The 20,397-nt window shown below is 37.9% G+C and overlaps 1 protein-coding gene across 16 annotated transcripts in view; it reads left to right on the top strand.

The window, feature by feature from the left end:
* The window catches only part of fryb (furry homolog b (Drosophila)), a 75,103-nt gene that overhangs the window by 29,795 nt on the left and 24,911 nt on the right, over positions 1 to 20,397 (top strand). For 9 of the 16 annotated variants that reach the window (XM_046860544.1, XM_046860537.1, XM_046860533.1 and 6 more), the window contains exons 8-37: positions 1,304 to 1,472; positions 1,752 to 1,844; positions 2,668 to 2,766; positions 6,870 to 6,971; positions 7,823 to 7,926; positions 8,040 to 8,148; positions 8,334 to 8,420; positions 8,766 to 8,937; positions 9,494 to 9,626; positions 10,184 to 10,291; positions 10,786 to 11,020; positions 11,994 to 12,167; positions 12,390 to 12,476; positions 12,755 to 13,014; positions 13,613 to 13,802; positions 14,065 to 14,192; positions 14,717 to 14,774; positions 14,877 to 14,968; positions 15,081 to 15,253; positions 15,486 to 15,646; positions 16,528 to 16,638; positions 17,046 to 17,200; positions 17,390 to 17,489; positions 17,739 to 17,910; positions 17,998 to 18,254; positions 18,591 to 18,737; positions 18,828 to 18,996; positions 19,112 to 19,202; positions 19,385 to 19,467; positions 20,227 to 20,377. In XM_046860544.1, coding sequence (XP_046716500.1) covers positions 1,304 to 1,472; positions 1,752 to 1,844; positions 2,668 to 2,766; positions 6,870 to 6,971; positions 7,823 to 7,926; positions 8,040 to 8,148; positions 8,334 to 8,420; positions 8,766 to 8,937; positions 9,494 to 9,626; positions 10,184 to 10,291; positions 10,786 to 11,020; positions 11,994 to 12,167; positions 12,390 to 12,476; positions 12,755 to 13,014; positions 13,613 to 13,802; positions 14,065 to 14,192; positions 14,717 to 14,774; positions 14,877 to 14,968; positions 15,081 to 15,253; positions 15,486 to 15,646; positions 16,528 to 16,638; positions 17,046 to 17,200; positions 17,390 to 17,489; positions 17,739 to 17,910; positions 17,998 to 18,254; positions 18,591 to 18,737; positions 18,828 to 18,996; positions 19,112 to 19,202; positions 19,385 to 19,467; positions 20,227 to 20,377 — 4,170 coding nt within the window. The remainder of the gene's footprint in view (positions 1 to 1,303; positions 1,473 to 1,751; positions 1,845 to 2,667; positions 2,767 to 6,869; positions 6,972 to 7,822; positions 7,927 to 8,039; positions 8,149 to 8,333; positions 8,421 to 8,765; positions 8,938 to 9,493; positions 9,627 to 10,183; positions 10,292 to 10,785; positions 11,021 to 11,993; positions 12,168 to 12,389; positions 12,477 to 12,754; positions 13,015 to 13,612; positions 13,803 to 14,064; positions 14,193 to 14,716; positions 14,775 to 14,876; positions 14,969 to 15,080; positions 15,254 to 15,485; positions 15,647 to 16,527; positions 16,639 to 17,045; positions 17,201 to 17,389; positions 17,490 to 17,738; positions 17,911 to 17,997; positions 18,255 to 18,590; positions 18,738 to 18,827; positions 18,997 to 19,111; positions 19,203 to 19,384; positions 19,468 to 20,226; positions 20,378 to 20,397) is intronic. The other 7 variants (XM_046860547.1, XM_046860539.1, XM_046860535.1 and 4 more) reach the window with 1 other exon arrangement.

Below are 20,397 nucleotides of genomic sequence, written 5' to 3'. Positions count from 1 at the left end.
AGGTAGCAGAGCTAAAGATGTTGAGGTTTTCGTTGGAAGTGACGAGGATGGACAAGATTAGAAATGAGTTTATTAGAGGGACAGCGCATGTAGGATGTTTTGGTGACAAGGTGAGGGAGGCGAGATTGAGATGGATTGGACATGTGCAGAGGAGAGACATGAATTATATTGGTAGAAGAATGCTGAGGATGGAGCCACCAGGTAGGAGGAAAAGAGGAAGGCCAAGGAGGAGGTTCATGGATGTGGTCAGGGAAGACATGCAGGTAGTTGGTGTGAAAGAGGCAGATGTAGAGGAAAGGGTGGTATGGAGACGGATGATCCGCTGTGGCGACCCCTAATGGGAGCAGCCGAAAGAAGAAAAAGAAGAAGAAGTACATATGAATAAATTAATTGCTAATATTTTTATGACCATTTTTCAATCAGTGAAATGGACCCAATCTCAATTTAGCAGAGTCTCCAGGTTCTGGTGTTAATGACACTGCTTTATGTATAATGACCATTAATTAATTTTAAAAATTCTGTAAATATGTAGCTGTGGTGGTCTGGATTACAAAACTATGTTATTTGTTCAGGCTTTCTTTTAACCAGTGTACAGTTCTTACAGTCACATGAGCACTTCAGTTCCCATTATGTGTGAGGGAGAAGTGGCTGAACCATTAGAACTGAAGAGAGAAAGTCAGAGAGAGAAGGAGAGAGAAAGACACAGCGAAAGAGAGAGAGAGAGAGAGAGAGAGAGAGAGAGAGAGAGAGAGAAAGGAGTTCTCCTCCCATTTTTCCCGTTCCAGATGCCTTTCTAAATATAGAGCTCAAGATCTCTCCCTGTGTCACAGCAATCAAACTTCACACACTTACTCAGGCACTAAATCCCTCACACACACACACACACTTACACACACACTTACACACACACACACACACACACACACACACACACACACACACACACACATTCATAATGCACAAGCAAATGATTAGTAAAAAAATACTCTATACTTATCGTTTTTTTCCTGATGCAGCAACTTCTGCCATATTAGTCATTATGTGCTCCGAGGTTGTCCTGGTGTCCTTGCATGTCCTTTTTAGGTGTATTCATTCCTCCATCTACCAATTGTACACTTTAACAAAACACATTTTGCGCTCCTCAAACTTTATAGCTTTATAGACAGACACGAGATATATGAAAGACATTTTTTTTAAATCTAATGACCATGAAAGTAAATGTTTCACACTGAATACATTTGTAATGAATACAATAATCCATCCCTGGTCTAATTTTAGTCTCTGACTGATTTCCATCTTGTAGGTTTCCTGCAGTGAGGAAAAAGTTTATTTCAGAGCTGAAGGAGCTCAGGCAGAAGGAACAAAGTCCCTATGTAGTCAAGAGCATCATAAGCCTCATCATGGGGGTCAAATTCTTCCGCATTAAGATGTACCCAGTGGAAGACTTTGAAGCCTCATTCCAGTTTATGCAGGTGCAGTAATTTTTTTAACAGTGCGATATATTATAATCGACAAATTGTTGAACAATGTTAGAAGCTTACACTTATGTTCCAATATTGATACCAGACTTCTTTGGAACCTGAAAATGAGTGTTTGCAGCATATTAATGTAATGATTAGCGTTTAATTTAACTTAGGAATCGACATTCCAGAATAAAAAACATATCTGTAAGATACTATGAGCTAGAAGTTATGGGTAGTAAAAGTTTTGTATGTGCATAATTAATTGTCTGTGCATTATTTCTTTCGCAGGAATGTGCCCAGTATTTCTTAGAGGTAAAGGATAAAGACATTAAGCACTGTCTGGCTGGCCTCTTTGTGGAGATATTGGTCCCAGTGGCAGCTGTAAGTTCTCAAACGATCTCACATAGGCTTGGCTGAGCTTTATTCATTTTCTCATATGATTACTATGGTATGAACTTACTGTAAAAATGCTCTTTAGCTTTTATAGGAAAGTTCTGAAGTTAAGTTGAAAAGAAATGACACACAGTAACTTTTTGATGCTGAAGTTTTATAGTTATAGATCTATATATACTGTAATAAAATAATTTTTACAGTGCTGATGTTTTTAATAGTGTGCAAGATATCTTACTGTATTGAAGTTTTTTTTTTGTTGTTTTTTTTACAATTATCGGGTCACTCTACTTCTACAAATAAATGATCATAAAAATTATATTTAATAGTTTTATTTTGACTGAAAATGTATTAATAGACATAAATGCTTTATTCAGAGATTGCTATAAAACCAATAAAACTATTAATAGTAACTTGACTTTTAAACTGTTTGTCTATTTCACAACATTTTTGGAAAGGATAAAAAAAACCATTTAAGTTTAAATGTACATATTGGCATTAATCTTTAGATGTGAAAAGAAATTAATGATTTATTCTAAATATGATTTTCATTATATTTTTTATATAATGAATGTTTTTACTATTCAAATTCATAGCATGTTTTTGAAAACACGGTGTGTTTGTTTTATAAATAAAAAATGTGCTATCTCATCATCCACTCTGATAGTTGATATTGGGTTAGCATACTGTGAATTTTTTATACCTCTCCACCCCTACTTCTGACGCCTGGTCACACTGAATGGAAATATGATAATGTCGAACAATAATCTCAGGGCTGTAATCAAGAATGTCTTTGTGGCTCATCCCTGTTTAGAGCGTGAAGAATGAGGTAAATGTGCCATGTCTGCGGAACTTTGTGGAGAGTCTGTATGACACCACCCTGGACCTTTCTTCCAGGAAGAAGCATTCTCTGGTGAGTGATTCAGTCTTCACCTGTGCTTGGAGTGGGGGGGGACTCACATAGCTCATCTTATAGCTGGCATGCGGTTTTACACCGGATATTCCAGAGTTTGCTAACACATAGAGAGGTCAAGATTTCTACATGAGCAGTCAAACTGCAGTCAGGTCAAGTTTATTTCTATAGCACTTTTTACAACAGACATTAAGGAGCTTTACAGAATTTTTTTTAATTAAGGTAAATGGTGTGCATTTTTACCTGATGAGCAGCTGTGGTGACTGAGTCAATGAAAAACTCCCTTAGATGTTATGAGAAAGAAACCTTGAGAGGAACCAGACTAAAAAATGGAACCCATCCTCATTTGGGTGACATCAAGAGTGTGATTATAATTCTTTAAAACAATACAGAACACTGGAGAGTGAGAACTAACATGAGCACTGGAATGTAAGATTATAAGTAATGTCCTTTCTACAGTCTTTTACAGTCATTTGTGGTTATAAAACTAGAAGCTACTAAGCAACTTATAAAATAGCTCAACATTTGAGATCATCATGGATCCAACACCAGCTTTTCTATGCCAGAGCCTTTAAACACTCAAGGAGGTCCAGTGTCCAAACACCACATGAGATGGAATCCAATTGCCTCTGGTACATCCCTAGATTGTTCAGCATGTTTGCGCGGTCGGCATCTACTTCTTTAAAGGTCCACAATCTTCATGAGGTGGGACGTGACTGGGGCTGGCAAAACCTCAGGATGCCTCGGGATGGGTAGAGAGAGAGAAGCAGTGGAGAGGAATTAACGTAGCTGTTGTTCATAATATTAACAAACACGAGTTAATAATGTGCATTTGATCAGATGTAATTGAGCAGAAGGTTATGATATGTGATGTGTGTTATGTGTAGGCCTTGCTAAAAATATATGTTTTAATTCTGCACTTAAACTGGGAGAGTGTGTCTGAGCCACAAACACTGTCAAGAAGACTATTCCAAAGTTTAGGAGCTAAATGTGAGAATGCTCTATCGCCTTTAGTGGACTTTGCTATTCTAGAAACTACTGAAAATCCAAATTTTTTAGAGAGCATTTTTACAGAACATCCTTCTAAATGCATTTTGAATTGCTGGAGCTTCTGTGTGCTGGTTTTTGGACCGATGAGCCAAATCTCAGTCTTATCAGAGATTAATAATAGAAAGTTATTAGTCATCCAGTTTTTTTAATTCTTTTACAGATTCAGTCTGCGTATGACTATTATACCAAGGTGCAGGTGTTTTTTCTATAAACGTTTTTAACCGGATGGGGGAAACGGTGTCTAATGTGCTAGTGAGGATAAGGTCTATGTTGTTAGCCATTTCATCTCAGTTGTTAGCATTTATGGGTTTAGTTAGAAATTTAGACTAATCAGGCAGGTTATTTCTGAATCTGTCCTTAGTAGCCGGAACAATAGTCATACCAAGTCGATAAAGTGGTGAAACACGGCTAATCGGCTCTACCAGTAGTGTGTACAGTATGAGGTAATGGTCTGTGATGTCATAACTCTGAGGTATATATATCATATATCAGTGACGTCTGCTCCGTGGGATAATATTAAGTCTAGTGTGTGATTAAAAGGTCTGATGATGTTTTGTTTAACCTCAAAATAGTTTAATAAGTCCACAAATGATAGTCCTAGGGCATCGTTTGCCTCATCTACATGTATATTTAAATCTCCTACAAGCAGCATTTTATTATTATTGATCAAGAGGTCTGAAAGAAAATGAGCAAACTCTTGAAGAAAATCACCATAGGCCCTGGGGGTCTGTACACGGTGGCCAGAGCGAGAGATAGTAGGGGTATGTCTGAAAGTTTAAATGAATGTTTATATGATTTAAACCTAAATCCTCATTTTTGACTATCATTAAGAAGGGCACTATAAATGGTTGCTACACCACCCCCATGACCAGTCTGACTGGGCACATGCTTATAAGCATATCCTGACTTGTTTAGACTCATCTGGTTTAATCCAGGTATCAGTGAGACAGAGTGCATCTAGATTATTATCTGTGATCATCTTATTTACAATGAGTGCTTTGGATGCAAGTGATCTAATGTTGAAATGACCAAACTTTAGAACTTTTTTGCTTATCTGGCATTTTTTCAGTTTTAACTGCAATAAGATCTTGCAGGATCTTGTGTATTTATTTCTTGGTTTTACTACATGAGGAATAGACATGGTTTTTATAAATTGGGCTGTGTGTGTACTTGTAACTATTTGGTTTGTTGTATAAATGTTGTCATAGTTGTAAATTGCATGATATCTTACTTTCAGTCAGATGGTGTTAAGCATCCTAGAGGTGTTGTCTAATAGCACTGCTGCTCCAACTCTGCTGGGTTGCAGGCCATCAGGGCAGAAGAACCTAGGACGCTCCTAGAAAAAATGTAAATTATTAATAAAGAGTAGCTTGTGTTCTCAGCACCATGACTGTAACCATTCATTTAGTGCAAAAGTCTACTAAACTTCTCAATCCCTCGCTGGTAAGTGGGAAGAGGTCCTGACACTATGATCCTCGTCGTGGGTGATGTGCTGCGTACCGTCTCCACCAGGATCCTGAAATCCCTCTTTAAGATCTCTGTTTGCCTCAGCCTGGAGATCAACAGCTCTGAAGTTCTCGTCCAGAATCGCAGGTACCTTCGCAGCGACATCAAGAACATGAGCACCAGGAGAACAGTGAGTGTGCACCTTACCTTTGGCTACGGTAGCGCGGATATGCCAGACGATGGAATCTCCAAGTATCACGTATCACACGCTGTCTCGCGGAGAGTGGCGAAGCGTTTCTTCGACCAGGGCTTGGCTCACGTCTTCCACTGCTGCAGCTTCCAGGGTCCATGGTGCCCCGGTGCCGGAGTGAACGATACCTGGGAGGGCTGCACTGGTAGGTGCGCTGGGCCTGGCCAGAGAAACACATGGAGTTGAGTTGCTGGGCGCATTAGGTTCAACCCGAGAATTTTACCTGGGACAAGTGAGCGTCCGCCCGGGATGTTTCCAGCGCCGCATTCCGCTCTCGCAGCTGGGCATGCTTTGCATGCAGGGCACGAATCTGTTTCTTTAAAGCCTCCAGCTCCAACTCCACCATTTGCAACTCGAACAAATCCTCACCTGTGCTCAAAGGCAGACACACAACCGACATAGTGCTTATAATAGCGAATAGAGTTAAGATAAAGTGTGAGAGTTATGATAGTGTGAGGCAATAAATGTAGTCAACAAGAGTGGTAGTTGCTACACCATACAGGTGTATATGTATATGTACAGGTGCATACAGTATAGCTGTATGGTGGTGAACATTCACATACAGTGTGAACGATGTCTGTGTGATGTCGGTCTGACTTATTTCCTTCATTAATTGTTAGCTTAAAGTTCCCTAAGTCATTCTCTTTAAAGTAAATCTTTAATTAAGATGGCTGTGATGAAAGATTGCTATTTATTATATCTGAGGCAGTTTCCATCTGATCATAACATGTGATTAATGAATTCTTCAGGAGTTAGTTTTTTGCTAAGTCCTTGGAATCTTTTGGAGCGATGAACTGACACTATCATCACCTGGCAGAACATAATCACTTACAGACCCACTAAAATATTTCAGCTTTTATTCAAAAATACTATAAAACCACTGAGCAATATGTGAAGAAAAACATTGAAAACACATGGAAGCTTCATTTATGTAATTTATTAATATGTATAATGTATAAACATGATTGGGCACAGACATATGCACCTTTCTTCCATATAGCATAAATATTCCTGTCACCTCAGGAGTGATAAAATGAAACAACACAAAAAAAATATTGACTATAATCAATATTAACTGATCTATATCTTTACTGCTAATAACTAATCACCAATGATGATTAAGGTAAAAGCAAAATGTTGCTTATCCATATCTTTATCAATTGTTGCACATGTGCACTTTTTGTAGTGTCCAAAGTAGTGTTTTAAGACTAGTGTCCTGCTTAGTTTTGTGTAGTTTCATGATCAGTAATTTAGCTCTTGATTTGAATTGCACAGGAATGCATATGCATACTATATAATCTACAGTAATAACAGAAATTTGGTGCTTCACTAAATTCTGTATTTGTGTGTTTTGCAGGCATTGTATCCGTTGGTAACATGTTTGCTGTGTGTCAGTCAGAAGCAGGTGTTCCTTAACAGATGGCACATCTTCCTGAACAATTGTCTGTCTAATCTCAAGGTGGGATTTGCAAGCATACAAACATTAAAAGCAAAACCCTCAATAATTTATATGTGAAGAGAGATGACTAAAATTAAATAATAAATAACATTTTTACCAGACTTTAAATATTAGGTGTGTAGAATTGTAGCAGGAGAATTACAGTGTAGCAGGAGTGAGACCTTGCCCTTCATTTATTACCATTTTAAAAGTCCCAGCTTATCAATCAACTTTATATCTTCAGCATCTTACATAGTTTTTAGAGTGGGGATGTACACTCATCTCTGTGTGTTAGGAAAACTTGTACACCTTCTCATTCACTCAATTATCCAATCAGCTAATCATGTCTGAGGAGAATTGTGGTTTGAGGGCGAACCACAGTAGCTCAAATAATCACTCTTTACAACAGTGATGTGCAGAACAACATCACAGAATGCAGAACACATAAAACCTTGAGGTGGATAGTCTACAATAGCAAAAGACCACATCAGGTTCCACTCTTGTCAGTCAAGGACAGGATTCTATGTCTGCGTTGGGACACAGGTTCATCCAATCTGTGGATTTTCAGGAATGCAGACAGAGGAGCCTGGGGTGCTGAAGCTTAAGTCTAATCAATTTCTCAAATATGCTTTGTTCTGCCTCTTTCTCATTCTGTCTAACATGTCACATTTATCTCTGAATAAGCTGACAGTTAGCTAGCAATACACACAATGTCAGAAATGAGATCTAATATTGACTCAGATTAGTTATAATAAATGGATAGATGGGTTTATTAATAACAACATTTATATAATTTTTATATTTCAACAAATAAAACAAGCAGAAAAAAGTCATAAAAAATGAATGCAGCATCTTAATGTAATTTTTTTCAGAACAAGGATCAGAAAATGGCTCGTGTAGCATTGGAGTCATTGTATCGGTTATTGTGGGTCTACATGATCAGGATCAAGTGTGAGAGTAACACAGCCACACAGAGGTAATTACATTTTCTCCAGCTTTACATGCTGATGACAGTTATGCTGATAATACATTTTGATCCCAGTAACAATCCATTAACTTAAGATATATTTCTTCACACTTTATTTTCAGCCGTCTGACCTCCATCATTTCCACCCTGTTCCCCAAAGGATCCAGAAGTGTTGTCCCCAGAGACATGCCCCTCAACATCTTTGTCAAAATAATTCAGTTTATTGCACAGGTGAGGCTTAAGGCTTAACATGTGCATGCTCACATCCTGAAACTGTTTCATCTAGCTCTTTCTGATCGCTGTTTTCCACACCGTTGGCCTATAAAACAGCAGACTCTTCTTTCTGATGATGTGATCACATTCCTGATATCTAATGATGCATTTAAGCTAAACTCCTCTATCCCTTTCTGCAATAGGAAAGACTGGATTTTGCTATGAAGGAAATTATATGTGACCTACTCAGTGTTGGCAAATCAGCTAAAGCGTTTAGTCTTAATCCTGAGGTAAAGTCATCTGTTATCTCATCTTTTAAATGTGCATAATGAATGTCTTAAAATTGGTGTAATAGTGAACATAAATGCATAAATCTATTATTTAGCAATAATTTTTTTTAGCAATAATAATTTTTACAATGTTTCCTTTAGTAAAATATCCAATAACCTGTTCATCCTATATCTTGTTTTTAATAAATTGTGGTTATTAGAGATTACTAGATTTAGATGGAATGTTTGGAGAGGGGATACACAATAGCTGTTCAAACCATTTCCAAACTTTATAATCTGCCAAAATGTCAAAATAATGTAATACTCATTTAGAGTGAGCCACTGTGTTTGGTTGTATTATTACAGAGAATGAACATTGCTTTGAGAGCATTCTTGGTTGTAGCGGACAGCCTGCAACAGAAGGATGGCGAGCCACCCATGCCCAACACTGGCGCTACACTTCCCTCAGGAAACACCCTGAAGAAAAAGAAGACCTACTTGAGCAAGACTCTAACAGAAGAGCAGGCTAAGCTTATTGGTGAGTATTTAGTTCATGCACATGCACAAGAGTACAGCTTTTTGTAATTGAAAAACTTGAGTGTTCTTTATGTCTTCACTAATGCTTTTTTGGCTAAATGGGCAACGCTCTAAAATGAAATGAAAGCTCTAAAATTAAAAGAAAAGAAAAAAAACATAAGAGGAAGCAAACTCATTATTTACACTGCCAATATAGATTAATCATCCACAAGCTTCCACTTCTCATGAGAACTGCCCATAGTCCCATATAAAAAGTGTATACTTGCACAAAAGCATTCTTTTTTTCATCTGTAACTAAATACTAAAGAGGAATGTACTAATATCTAAAGCTTGATTTAGGTTTTGTTTGAAATAATAAACGTGTGCACATGCATGTCTTAGTATGTATATATGCGCTGTGCACCTGTTCACCTGTCTCAAAAATGACAGGCAATCATATAATTGAATATAATATAATTTTATATTAGATTTGGGCAATCAATTTTAGAACTATAATCAAGGTATGTGTTTACCACGTATTAACCATAGGTCATGCTGTCTCTGCTATTCTTTTTCAGGTATGGCACTGTACTACTCACAGGTAAGGAAGGCCATTGATAACATCCTAAGGCACCTGGATAAGGAAGTGGGCCGCTGTATGATGCTAACCAATGTGCAGATGCTCAACAAAGAACCAGAAGACATGATCACGTAAGTTTCACCTGTAGTCTCAGGTGTTATTTTAGATGTATAAACACAAATGAGAATATTTACCTGTAAGCTTAACATCAGCCAGGCCTATGCATAAACCAGTCCTAAGATGAAATACATTCTGCAGATAATCTAACCCTAATCATAATGATGACATCTGAACACAGCTTCAGCTTGTCCTTTTTGAATAAATTACAAGATTTCAGTGGTCACGTTTTTCAGCAGACTACAGTCATGTGTTTTTCAGTTTTCTTATTTTAGCCGGGATCAATCTTCAGTTGATTTCAGCTTTTAAAAGTCAGAGTATCCCTTTTCTTGGCCTAGTATTTATCTGTGTGTAAATGTGTGGGAAACATGGAAACTCACAGCAAGGTGCTGTAGTCATCCTGTAATGAGTCATTTGTAAACTGCTCTCTCTCTCTCTCTCTCTCTCTCTCTCTCTCTCTCTCTCTCTCTCTATATATATATATATATATATCGCTCTCTCTATCTCTCTATCTCTCTCTCTCTCTCTCTCTCTCTCTCTCTCTCTCTCTCTCTCTCTCTCTCTCTCTCAGGGGTGAGAGGAAGCCAAAGATTGATCTGTTCAGAACATGTGTGGCAGCTATTCCCCGCATCCTCCCAGACGGCATGTCTAAACCTGAACTTATTGACCTGCTAGCTAGGTGAGTCAGCTTGGCCTATCAGTACTTTTGTCTCCAAAAAGGATTCTTATACACTTGCAGGAGCCTGCAAAAGAGTCTCAACATGGGGTAGCCACTGATGACGTTTAAAAAACAAAACAAATACAAAATAAAAACCAGAAAAACATAATGCATAGCCCTTTCCACTAAAAATGCCATTAGTAAAGAATAAAATGTTTATTCTAACACAAAGATAATGATAATATAAGAAAGAAATAGGGGCAGACATACTAGAATCATAGAAAAAGAGACAGATGAGTAAACATCCAGCTTAGGGAAATGTTTTATAGAGAATTACTGAAATGAAAAAGCTCATAAATGTATAATCTAATGGACAGCTTGGTCTTTATTAACATGGATTTATTATTATTATCATCGATTTGTGCTTGTTGTTATTATAATTCTGCCATGGTGTGAAGTTTTTTATGTGTTTTGGCCTATGTTTTTGTCATATGTGTGTGTGTAATTTGGTTTAGGCTGACAGTCCACATGGACATTGAGCTTCGTCTAATTGCCCAGAACTGCCTCCAGAGTCTGTTGTTGGACTTTTCTGATTGGCGAGAAGATGTTCTGTTTGGTTATACGAACTTTCTCCTGCGGGAGGTGCAGGACACACAGCAGGGACTCCAGGACACTTCAGTAAAATTACTGCTGCAGCTGCTCGCCCAGTGGAGACTAGCACTGCAGGCTCCTGGCAAGCGCTCAGCAGAGGTAATTCTCTGATTTCTGATAACACATCAGATCACATGGCGCTAACTCAAAACAGAACAGTTAATTTTTACACTGTGAATACATAACAATTACAAGGCCTTCTGAGCATATGTACCAAAGCAAGCATTTGTTTTAATACATTACTTTAAATGATATTTAAATTTATTTTACTGTCGTTACTCTACAGTATTTTTGGGAGCAATAAGTCTTTTAAAATGTTATTATGTCATTATATTTTTTTCATTAATGTTTTTGTGTGTACTGTTGAAAATGTTTGTCAAACTGTAAGCATGAGCAGTCCCCTCCCAAAGGCAATAACAAGGGCAGTTCTTTTTTGCTATGCATAGAAGACTTTTGTGTTTGAGATTTAAAAAAGATAAACATAAGACAATAGAGCAGAGTTGCAGCATGATGACCAAAAAGCTGTCCACTGGAGACAACAGCAGACCATTATGAGAAAAATAAGGAAAATTTATCAGAGCCATTTCACAAGCATTGGGCATAGTTTATACAACATTGGGGAGTGGAAGGTATCTTAATTCACTTCTCAAAGACTTTAAGAGCAGAAAAAACATGCCAGTCCACAAGAGATGAGCCACAAAGGATCTGGAAAAAAGATTAATCTTTACTAATATGATGGAAAGGATATTCATGTGATCCAAAACATACAAGCTCATCGATCAAGCACAGTAGAGGTAGTATCATAGTTTAGGCTTGCATTGCTACTTCTGGCTGCTAATTGTCTGCCAAGAAAATGACAGAAAAACATATAGCCAATACAGCCACATTAAATTCAGTACTTCTTTTGGGTAAAGTAAAGCTGAAATTCTGATTTTCTCATTAATATTTAATCTCAAACCCAAAAGTATTCAGTGCATATAATAAAAAAAAGTAAACAATAAAATAATCTTCTCAAAAAGTAAAGAATGCCCTGTGCATATGCATTTGTATAGTGATAAACATGTATATTCAGGCTGGTGGGAGCTCCAGGTTGCCAGTGGAACGTAATCCACACTCCACAGTGCTGCACGCTGTCGAGGGCTTGGCCCTGCTTCTGCTCTGTTCCTGCCAGACAAGTACACGCAAACTTGCCGTGACTGTGCTCAGAGAGATCCGTTTGCTCTTCACAGCCATTGGCCAGGCAGAGGTAACCTCAGTAGTTTTTTTTTTATCTTTTTTTTTGTTGTTGTTTGTTTTAAATTCTTGTGCAACAGTTTTATCAGTGATAGGTGGGTTATGGTTGGCAAAAAATTACTGATTGTCACTGATCATTTTAAGCATTATAGCATTTTAAGCATTATAGCATATACTCAAAACAAGAGCATGCTAAAACATGAGTACTGGATATGTTTCCTTCATTTGCATTCAGGATGACGATAAGCCAATGATCGAGGTGATGGACCAACTCAGCCCCATAGTTCTGGACAGCTTTGTCCATGTGGCTGTGTCTGATTCAGTAAGCACTCTAATTTCATGCTGATAGGTGTATAGGTGTTTAGTCCAGTCCAATCCAATCCAACTCTGCAGTTCTGTTTTATATTCAGACATACATGTATTACTTGACTGAACCTTGTTTAAGCACATGTGTAATTTATGGGACAGTTGGCTTTCTGGATAACTAAACTGTAGCAATGTCAAACTCTTTTGCATTTTGCCTCATTATTATGACTTGTTTGTATTATTATCCTAAAGAATAGTAAATGTCCTGCTCTCTATAACTTTGTGTACTTTCAGGCCACTCTACCACTGAGTCACCATGTGGACCTGCAGTGGCTGGTGGAGTGGAATGCACGTTTGGTTAACAGCCACTATGACGTTAAGAGTCCCTCTCATGTATGGATTTTCGCCCAGTCAGTGAAGGACCCCTGGGTTCTTTGTCTCTATAGTTTTCTTCGGCAGGAACACCTGCCAAAACACTGTCCCATGGCTCTGAGCTACGCCTGGCCATATGCCTTCACACGTCTGCAGCTGCTCATGCCCCTAGTGGACCCCAAGTGAGTATCAGCAATCCAGTCGAAAGCCAATTCAATAAATGTAAAATGTAAAAAAGTCATACAGTTACACAAATTCATGTCCAATTAAAAATGGATAATAAAACATTTTTTAATGGTCTAATTGATCAAAATTATACATATTTTATAGTTATATAAAATTATCCAGAGGATTTCTCTTAATTCTAGAGAACATTTAAATTTTTTCACACTTTGTAAACTATAATTGAAACATTTGAATCAATTCATCAAATAAAAAATGCTTGCACTTATAAAACAAGTTCTGATCCCCATCTCATAGAAACAAGCTGAGGAATCTGTGTTGTTGTGAATCTGAGCCTATTGACACAGTTGTATTTATAAGCAGAGAACCTTCCATATTTGTATTTGGTGGTGTGCATCTTGTTTTGCTTAAAATAAAAACACAATTCACAATTTCAATTTTTGTCTAGGTTTTTTTGTAAACAGGGAAAAGTAAAAGGCAAATCCAGACTGATTCATCACATCCCCAATTTTTTTTTGTTAGAGAATTAGAGTTATCAGTAATGTGAGTGAATTTAATCGAACTGACTAATGTTCCTATTCCCATGTGCCCCTGCAGTAGTCCAGTGTATGCCAAAAAGACAAGCACAGCCGGACCCACTGATAACTATGTGACCCTGTGGAGAAACTACTTAATCTTGTGTCTGGGCGTAGCCAAGCCGAGCATCATGAGCCCGGGTCACCTGAGGGCCTCCACCCCTGAGATTATGGCTACCACTCCTGATGGCAGCATCACGTATGATAACAAGGTACATGCCAAACATGGTATGTCTATTTCAAGGTTTTATCATAAGCTCTAGTGGAGGTTGCATTCCAGTGTGCACTGATAGTAAAAGCTTACACCCAGAAGAATTTTTGTTCATAACTCCTTGTGGTGTAGGAATTGAAAGCATCCAAAGCATTACAGTTCATTTGTTACCTTAAGTTATGTCTCAGTATACATCAATATATACATTAATGTTTAAGATACAAAGTTTTGCTATGGACAGAGTTTGTATTTGTATGTATAAGCAGGTGATTGGAACCCCCTCAGTAGCCTGGCTCCTCAAGCAGTTGGTTCCTCTCATGCGACTCGAGAGCATTGAGATCACAGAGTCTCTAGTGCTAGGCTTTGGGCGGACAAACTCCCTCGTCTTCAGGTAACACAAACAACTTCTATGAGAGTTATGAAACTCCAGTCCAAAGAACATTAGCACATTAAACATACATGGCTGCATTTAATGTATGATATATGCATAACAATATCCTCAATATCTGTGAGCTAGAGTTGCCTATTTCTAAACAACTGCATTGAGGAGATTTTTGTGTAGGAACTCCTTGTAGAGATTGCATTCACTCATAGCATGCACGCCTGTTATTTACTCATAATACAGATGGCTGTCATACCACTCTAGCCATCTGCCATTACTTTGAAGTGAACATAATGACAGAAATGTTTTATTTCTTATAATAGATTACATTTTTGGCTGTTATTTAATGTATAAAAGGCTTGAAGGTTTAAGGGTTGATTCTATAATATGATATAATTCGACAACAAATTACAAATAATATTTATGCATTATGTAAATATTTTGAAGTATTTCTGTGTAGTGAATTAATGATAATTTGTATGCTAATATGTATATATACCCCTGCTTTGTGTACTGCTGCTGGGTATGCTTAGGGAGCTAGTGGAGGAGCTCCATCCTCTTATGAAAGAAGCATTAGAGAGAAGACCAGAGGTAAGTGGTTGCAATCTAATGTTTTAAAATGATATTTTTTTGCTGATGGGCAGCTGTTATGCAATATGTGTACATTATATCTTCCCTCATCTCCCTCTGAAGAATAAGAAGCGTCGGGAGCGAAGAGATCTACTGAGGCTGCAGCTGCTCCGTATTTTTGAGCTGCTGGCTGATTCAGGGGTCATCAGTGACAGGTGGGCTGCACATACACTCACTGAACTGACACCAGTTCTATGGTTTCTCTCTTCATAAAGTTTTGATTAAGAACCCCAGATCTAACTTCAAACAACACATTTGACTTTGCAGCACTAATGGTGCATTAGAAAGGGATTCTCTGGCTCTGGGTGCTCTTTTCCTGGAGTATGTGGATCTGACACGCATGCTCTTGGAGGCAGAGAACGATAAAGAATTGGAGATACTGAAGGATATCAGAGCTCATTTCAGCGGCATGGTGGCCAACCTAATACAATGTGTGCCAGGTATCTACAATAAACACCTGTTTACATGATTTGTGTGTCCAGTGAGTCTATGTATTAAAGAGTATTTATTTTTCTTATTTTATTTATTTTTTATTAGAATTTGTCAAACTGCATCACTGATTTCTATTCAAAACTAATATACCTCAAAAAGTCAGAATGATTTATTGCCAAAAGAAGGTATTAGATTCCTTGGTATTATAATAATCTTCTATCTCTATCTCTCCCCATCTAGTGCACCACAGGCGATTTCTCTTTCCTCAGCAGAGTCTGCGCCATCATCTCTTCATTCTGTTCAGCCAATGGGCCGGTCCTTTCAGTGTCATGTTCACTCCTCTTGACCGCTACAGTGACCGCAATCACCAGATCACACGCTACCAATACTGTGCTTTAAAAGTAAAGCAGATTTTCAAAACCATAATACTGCTAATACTATAAATATGGTAGTTTAGGAGTGCAGTAGTCCTGTCATAATCATTCAATATAAAAAAATACATGTGAGGAATTGTGATTTGCATTGCAGTGGCTCTGGCTACTTTCTTTATTAAATGTAATTTTTCTAACAATTAACTCTATCCATCCACCCAGGTAGAAAGCGAATCTTTTCCCAAAATAGCAAGCTACATGGCAAAAAATGTGTCACTGTTTTAATTGCAATGAAATTTCTTACAGAAAAAAATAAAAAAAATCTAAAACAAAAGTTCCTTAAAAAGGCATTAGTTTGCATCAGTGTATTAATTAAATACAACAACTGAGCAGTTGACAGTTACATGCCTTGCTCAAGGGCTCAGCAGTGGCAGTTTGGGGTGCTGGGATTTGCTGGGAACTCACAATCTTTCAATTAAAAGGTTGTAAGTACTAGTATTGTACTAGTAAAATTCATTTAATGTACCATAAATAAGTGGTCTAGTGGTTAAGACGCAGCGCTCCCACCGCTGCGACCCGGGTTCGATTCCCGGTCAGGGTACCATCCCCAGCCACTCTCAGTGCCAGTCCCAAGCCCGGATAAATTGGGGAGGGTTGCGTTAGGAAGGGCATCCAGCGTAAAAAATGTGCCAAATCAAACGTGCGGAGGATCCGCTGTGGCGACCCCTAACGGGAGAAGCTGAAAGAAAGTTATTTAAATAAGCTAATATTTTTTCCTTACGCATGTTAAGGACATTGTATAAATCGAATTAATTATATGGTAGGTAAATGAGGGGACAAACGTTGAATGTATTTGACAATGACATGCCTGTAACCTGGTGATTGTGTGACTTTGTGTATATTTCACCCAGGCTATGTCCGCCGTGTTATGTTGTGGGCCAGTCTTTGATAATGTGGGTCTGTCTACTGATGGCTATCTCTACAAGTGGCTAGACAACATCCTTGGGTGCCACGATCTGCGAGTAAGGCTGCATATGTTATCTTCTGTCTCTGAAGCAATCAAAAGAAATAATGGTCTATAAATAATTTAGACTGCATGCTTCATTTAGAAATTGCATGACTTAGATATCAATGATCTGTTTGACTCATGTATAACTGTATAATTCAATGTGTTACTAATAGTTTAAAAAATCCTAGCAAAATCTTCAGAATTTAAAGAAAGTCTTCCTCATGTTGGAAAATGTATTTTAGCATTTCGAATTAATTAGAAATGATTAGAAAATATTTTGATTATGGAAAAAGACTTGCTAAACACATTAAATAAGTCATTGTGAAATGAACAAAAGGGTAAAATAAGTAAAAAAAAAAAAAAAAAAAAAGGTGTCTGACTCATAAGTTTTTATCCTCCCAACATTGTGTCATGCTGCAGGTTCATCGACTGGGCTGTGAAGTGGTCATTCTGCTCCTGGAACTGAACCCTGATCAGTCAAACCTGTTCAACTGGGCAGTGGATCGCTGCTTCACCGGCTCCTACCAACTGGCCTCAGGCTGTTTCAAGGCCATTGCCACAGTATGTGGGAGCAGGTAGGAACAGGGCACATTTTTAGGATTTTTAGAATATTTATATTAATAATAGACAATTAATAATTATGTAGGTAGAGAGATGAGGACTCATGGTGTTTCATACATTATTATTATACACTTTTGCAGTGATTTACTAGATTTGTTTGCAGTGCATTTTCAGACAGGAAATGTTTCTTTTTCTTTTTTCAGAAACTATCCATGTGACCTTGTTACCCTGCTTAACCTGGTGCTTTTTAAGTCCTCTGACACCAGCAGAGAGATCTATGAGATCTCCATGCAGCTTATGCAGGTAGAGGAATAAAAAAGAAAAAGAAAAATCACATTAACACATGAATATAAAATATAATGTAGAACTTAATATGCTGTATAACAATAACAATATTATATGCAGTATATAATAAAATGCATGCTATTTTAATATTTAATGTTATTTGCTTTGTTAATGAGTTTTTGTGAATATTGTATTTAATGAATATTTATTCCAAGTTTTTCTCACTGTTTTCTTTTGCCCTTTTCCTTTCTGCTGTGTGTTGCGCAGGTTTTGGAGGCAAAGTTATCTGTGTACTCTTCAAGAATTGTGGGCCAAAAGTCAGGGAACATCTTGTATGGCACCCATGGTCCTTTGCCTCCCCTTTATAGTTTATCTTTGTCACAGCTCTCTAACCAGCTTGCCTGCATGTACCCAGAGCTCACTCTCCCTCTCTTCTCAGGTAGTATGTTTGGTTTTTGTTCCACAGCAGTAGCTCGGTGTAAATAATGTGCACCAACTCACTGTCTTTTTCTTGACACATATACAGAGGTCAGCCAGAGGTTTCCCACCACTCATCCCAATGGTAGACAGATAATGCTCACCTATTTGTTGCCCTGGCTGAGCAACATTGAGCTGGTAGACACCGGTCTGCTGCCCCCAGCCTCTAGCCCTTGCACACCAGAGGAGGAGGGGCAAAAGCATGCAGACGGCATGGGTCTCTCACATCCACTCAGAGGCAGTGGCTGGGGATCACTGCAGGCCACCTTGCTCATTCTCAACAATCTTATGTACATGACTGCCAAGGTACAGCTCACATAATGCACCATAATTTGTGTAATGCTTATTAGCATTTACAGTTAGTATTGCCTTAAGGTTCCTTGTTTTCTTGTATTGGGTCAGTGGTGGTCTCTCCATTGTTTAAAAATTGTGAAAAATCATTGTTTCACTTTTAGAGGACAAAAAAATAACAACGGACAAAGGTCATTTTATGTAAAACAGGATGTAAGGGGAATATAACATCAGTAAATGTGTGTATATCATCAGTATTTAAAGTGTTACATTTTACAGTAAGCGTTGTCTACTTGCTTTTTTAGTACCCTTTAATTTATAAATCCATTTTGCTTTGTACATTCTATTAAGTATGGTGATGAGCTTCCTGGCCCAGAGATGGAAAATGCATGGAATGCTCTAGTGACCAATGAGAAATGGAGCAACAATCTGAGAATCACACTGCAGTTCCTTATTAGTTTGTGTGGAGTCAGCAGTGACACCACCCTCCTACCCTATGTAAGGACATACAAACATTCTTACTGTCTCTTATTGTCTATGAAGTTTTTGAAATTTTCTCCAATGAACCTGTTTTCTCTCTGTCTCTAGATTAAGAAAGTAGTAATCTATTTGTGCCGTAACAACACCATTCAGACCATGGAAGAGCTGCTGTTTGAATTACAGCAAACTGACCCTGTTAACCCCGTAGTGCTGCATTGTGATAACCCACCTTTCTACCGCTTTGCAGCCAGCAGTAAAATCTCAGCTGTGGCCTCAGGTGACCAGAAACAAGAAAATTGATTGCACTTAATGTATTGCTCATTATGATCTTTTTTTGTTAGTCTTTTTTTAATAGTTTTGTTAGTGTTTACTTTCTTATATGTATTATGCAGGCACAACATCCAGCAGCAACACTGTTGTAGCTGGGCAGGAAAACATCCCAGACACGGATGAAGCAAAGATTGCTCGAGAGAATGAGGAGAGGTAATTCAAATTGAGCTAGATTAGATAAGATAATAGATAAAAAGATTGAGCTTCTGATACTAAAACAGTACATTTTACATTTTAGTATGTAAGTAGTTCCTTTAATATTAAGCGCTTTGTGCATTGAATGTGTGTCCAATGATGCATATCGATTGCATATCGTTTTTTGTGTCCTTCTGTAGGATAAGTAAAGCTGTGCGGGCACATAACCGGCTAGAATCACGTTATAGTAACAGCTCTGGTGGCTCCTATGATGAAGAGAAAAGTAAGTACATTGCTGTCATTAATTTCTGACATCATCAATGTATTTGGTAATAATGTTTGGTAACTATGGGGAGCCAAAGGCAACTGGATGCTACTGCAAGCTAGGTCGGGGATTGTCTTAAGTTGTTGTAAGATAGCAGACAAAGCACAAATAGGTAAAGCTGTACTTAGTCATGCTTAAGAAAGTTCTTTCATGAAAACCAAAACCAGGAAAACATCTTAGTGCTGCATAAACATATATATCCTCAGATTTGTTAGCTCATGAATGAATAGCACATCAACTTGGTCACATTTTAAGAATTTCAATGATCTTTGGATATTACATTGTTAGCTTTCACAGTATTTTTTCTTAATGCAACATTCATAAATGATTTTTCAATCCAGAATGCTTCCAGGCCTGTTTTATCTAAAACTGGTGTTTACATTTACCCCATAAAATGTTGTGTGTATGTATGAGTGTACAGTATACTGGGTGATTTCGTCTGCATACTGTACATAGCATGTCTGCTCCAATCTGGATATTAATGATATGTTGCTGATGGCCTAGCAAACATGCGTTGGAGTTCATAATTGCTTCTTTCCTTGCTTAAAATTGTCCTTGCAGTTTTATTAAATTAAATATGAAGATATATTTGCCTATTGCTTTAAGACTTTTGGAATGTATAAAGATCAGTAAACACTGCTGGAATTTGTTTGGAAGAATATCTGACCAAAGCCATTAAAAACTAACAAATACTTGCTGTGATGTGATCCTGTGTAGATGATCCTCTCCCCCCATATGCTGGCTGGCTACTCAGTGTGTTGGAGAGTAACCGACCCCAGCCTTTGCCTATGCCAATTAATGGAGGTTGCTGGGCTCCACTAGTGGACTACCTGCCTGAAACAATTACACCACGAGGGCCCCTCCACAGGTAACAAAGCTCTGCCTTTT

This window comes from Silurus meridionalis, chromosome 11, assembly GCF_014805685.1.
Source record: "Silurus meridionalis isolate SWU-2019-XX chromosome 11, ASM1480568v1, whole genome shotgun sequence".
Taxonomy (NCBI): domain Eukaryota; kingdom Metazoa; phylum Chordata; class Actinopteri; order Siluriformes; family Siluridae; genus Silurus; species Silurus meridionalis.
Note: the sequence above shows the minus strand (reverse complement) of the source record. Positions and strands in the feature narration are given on the sequence as shown.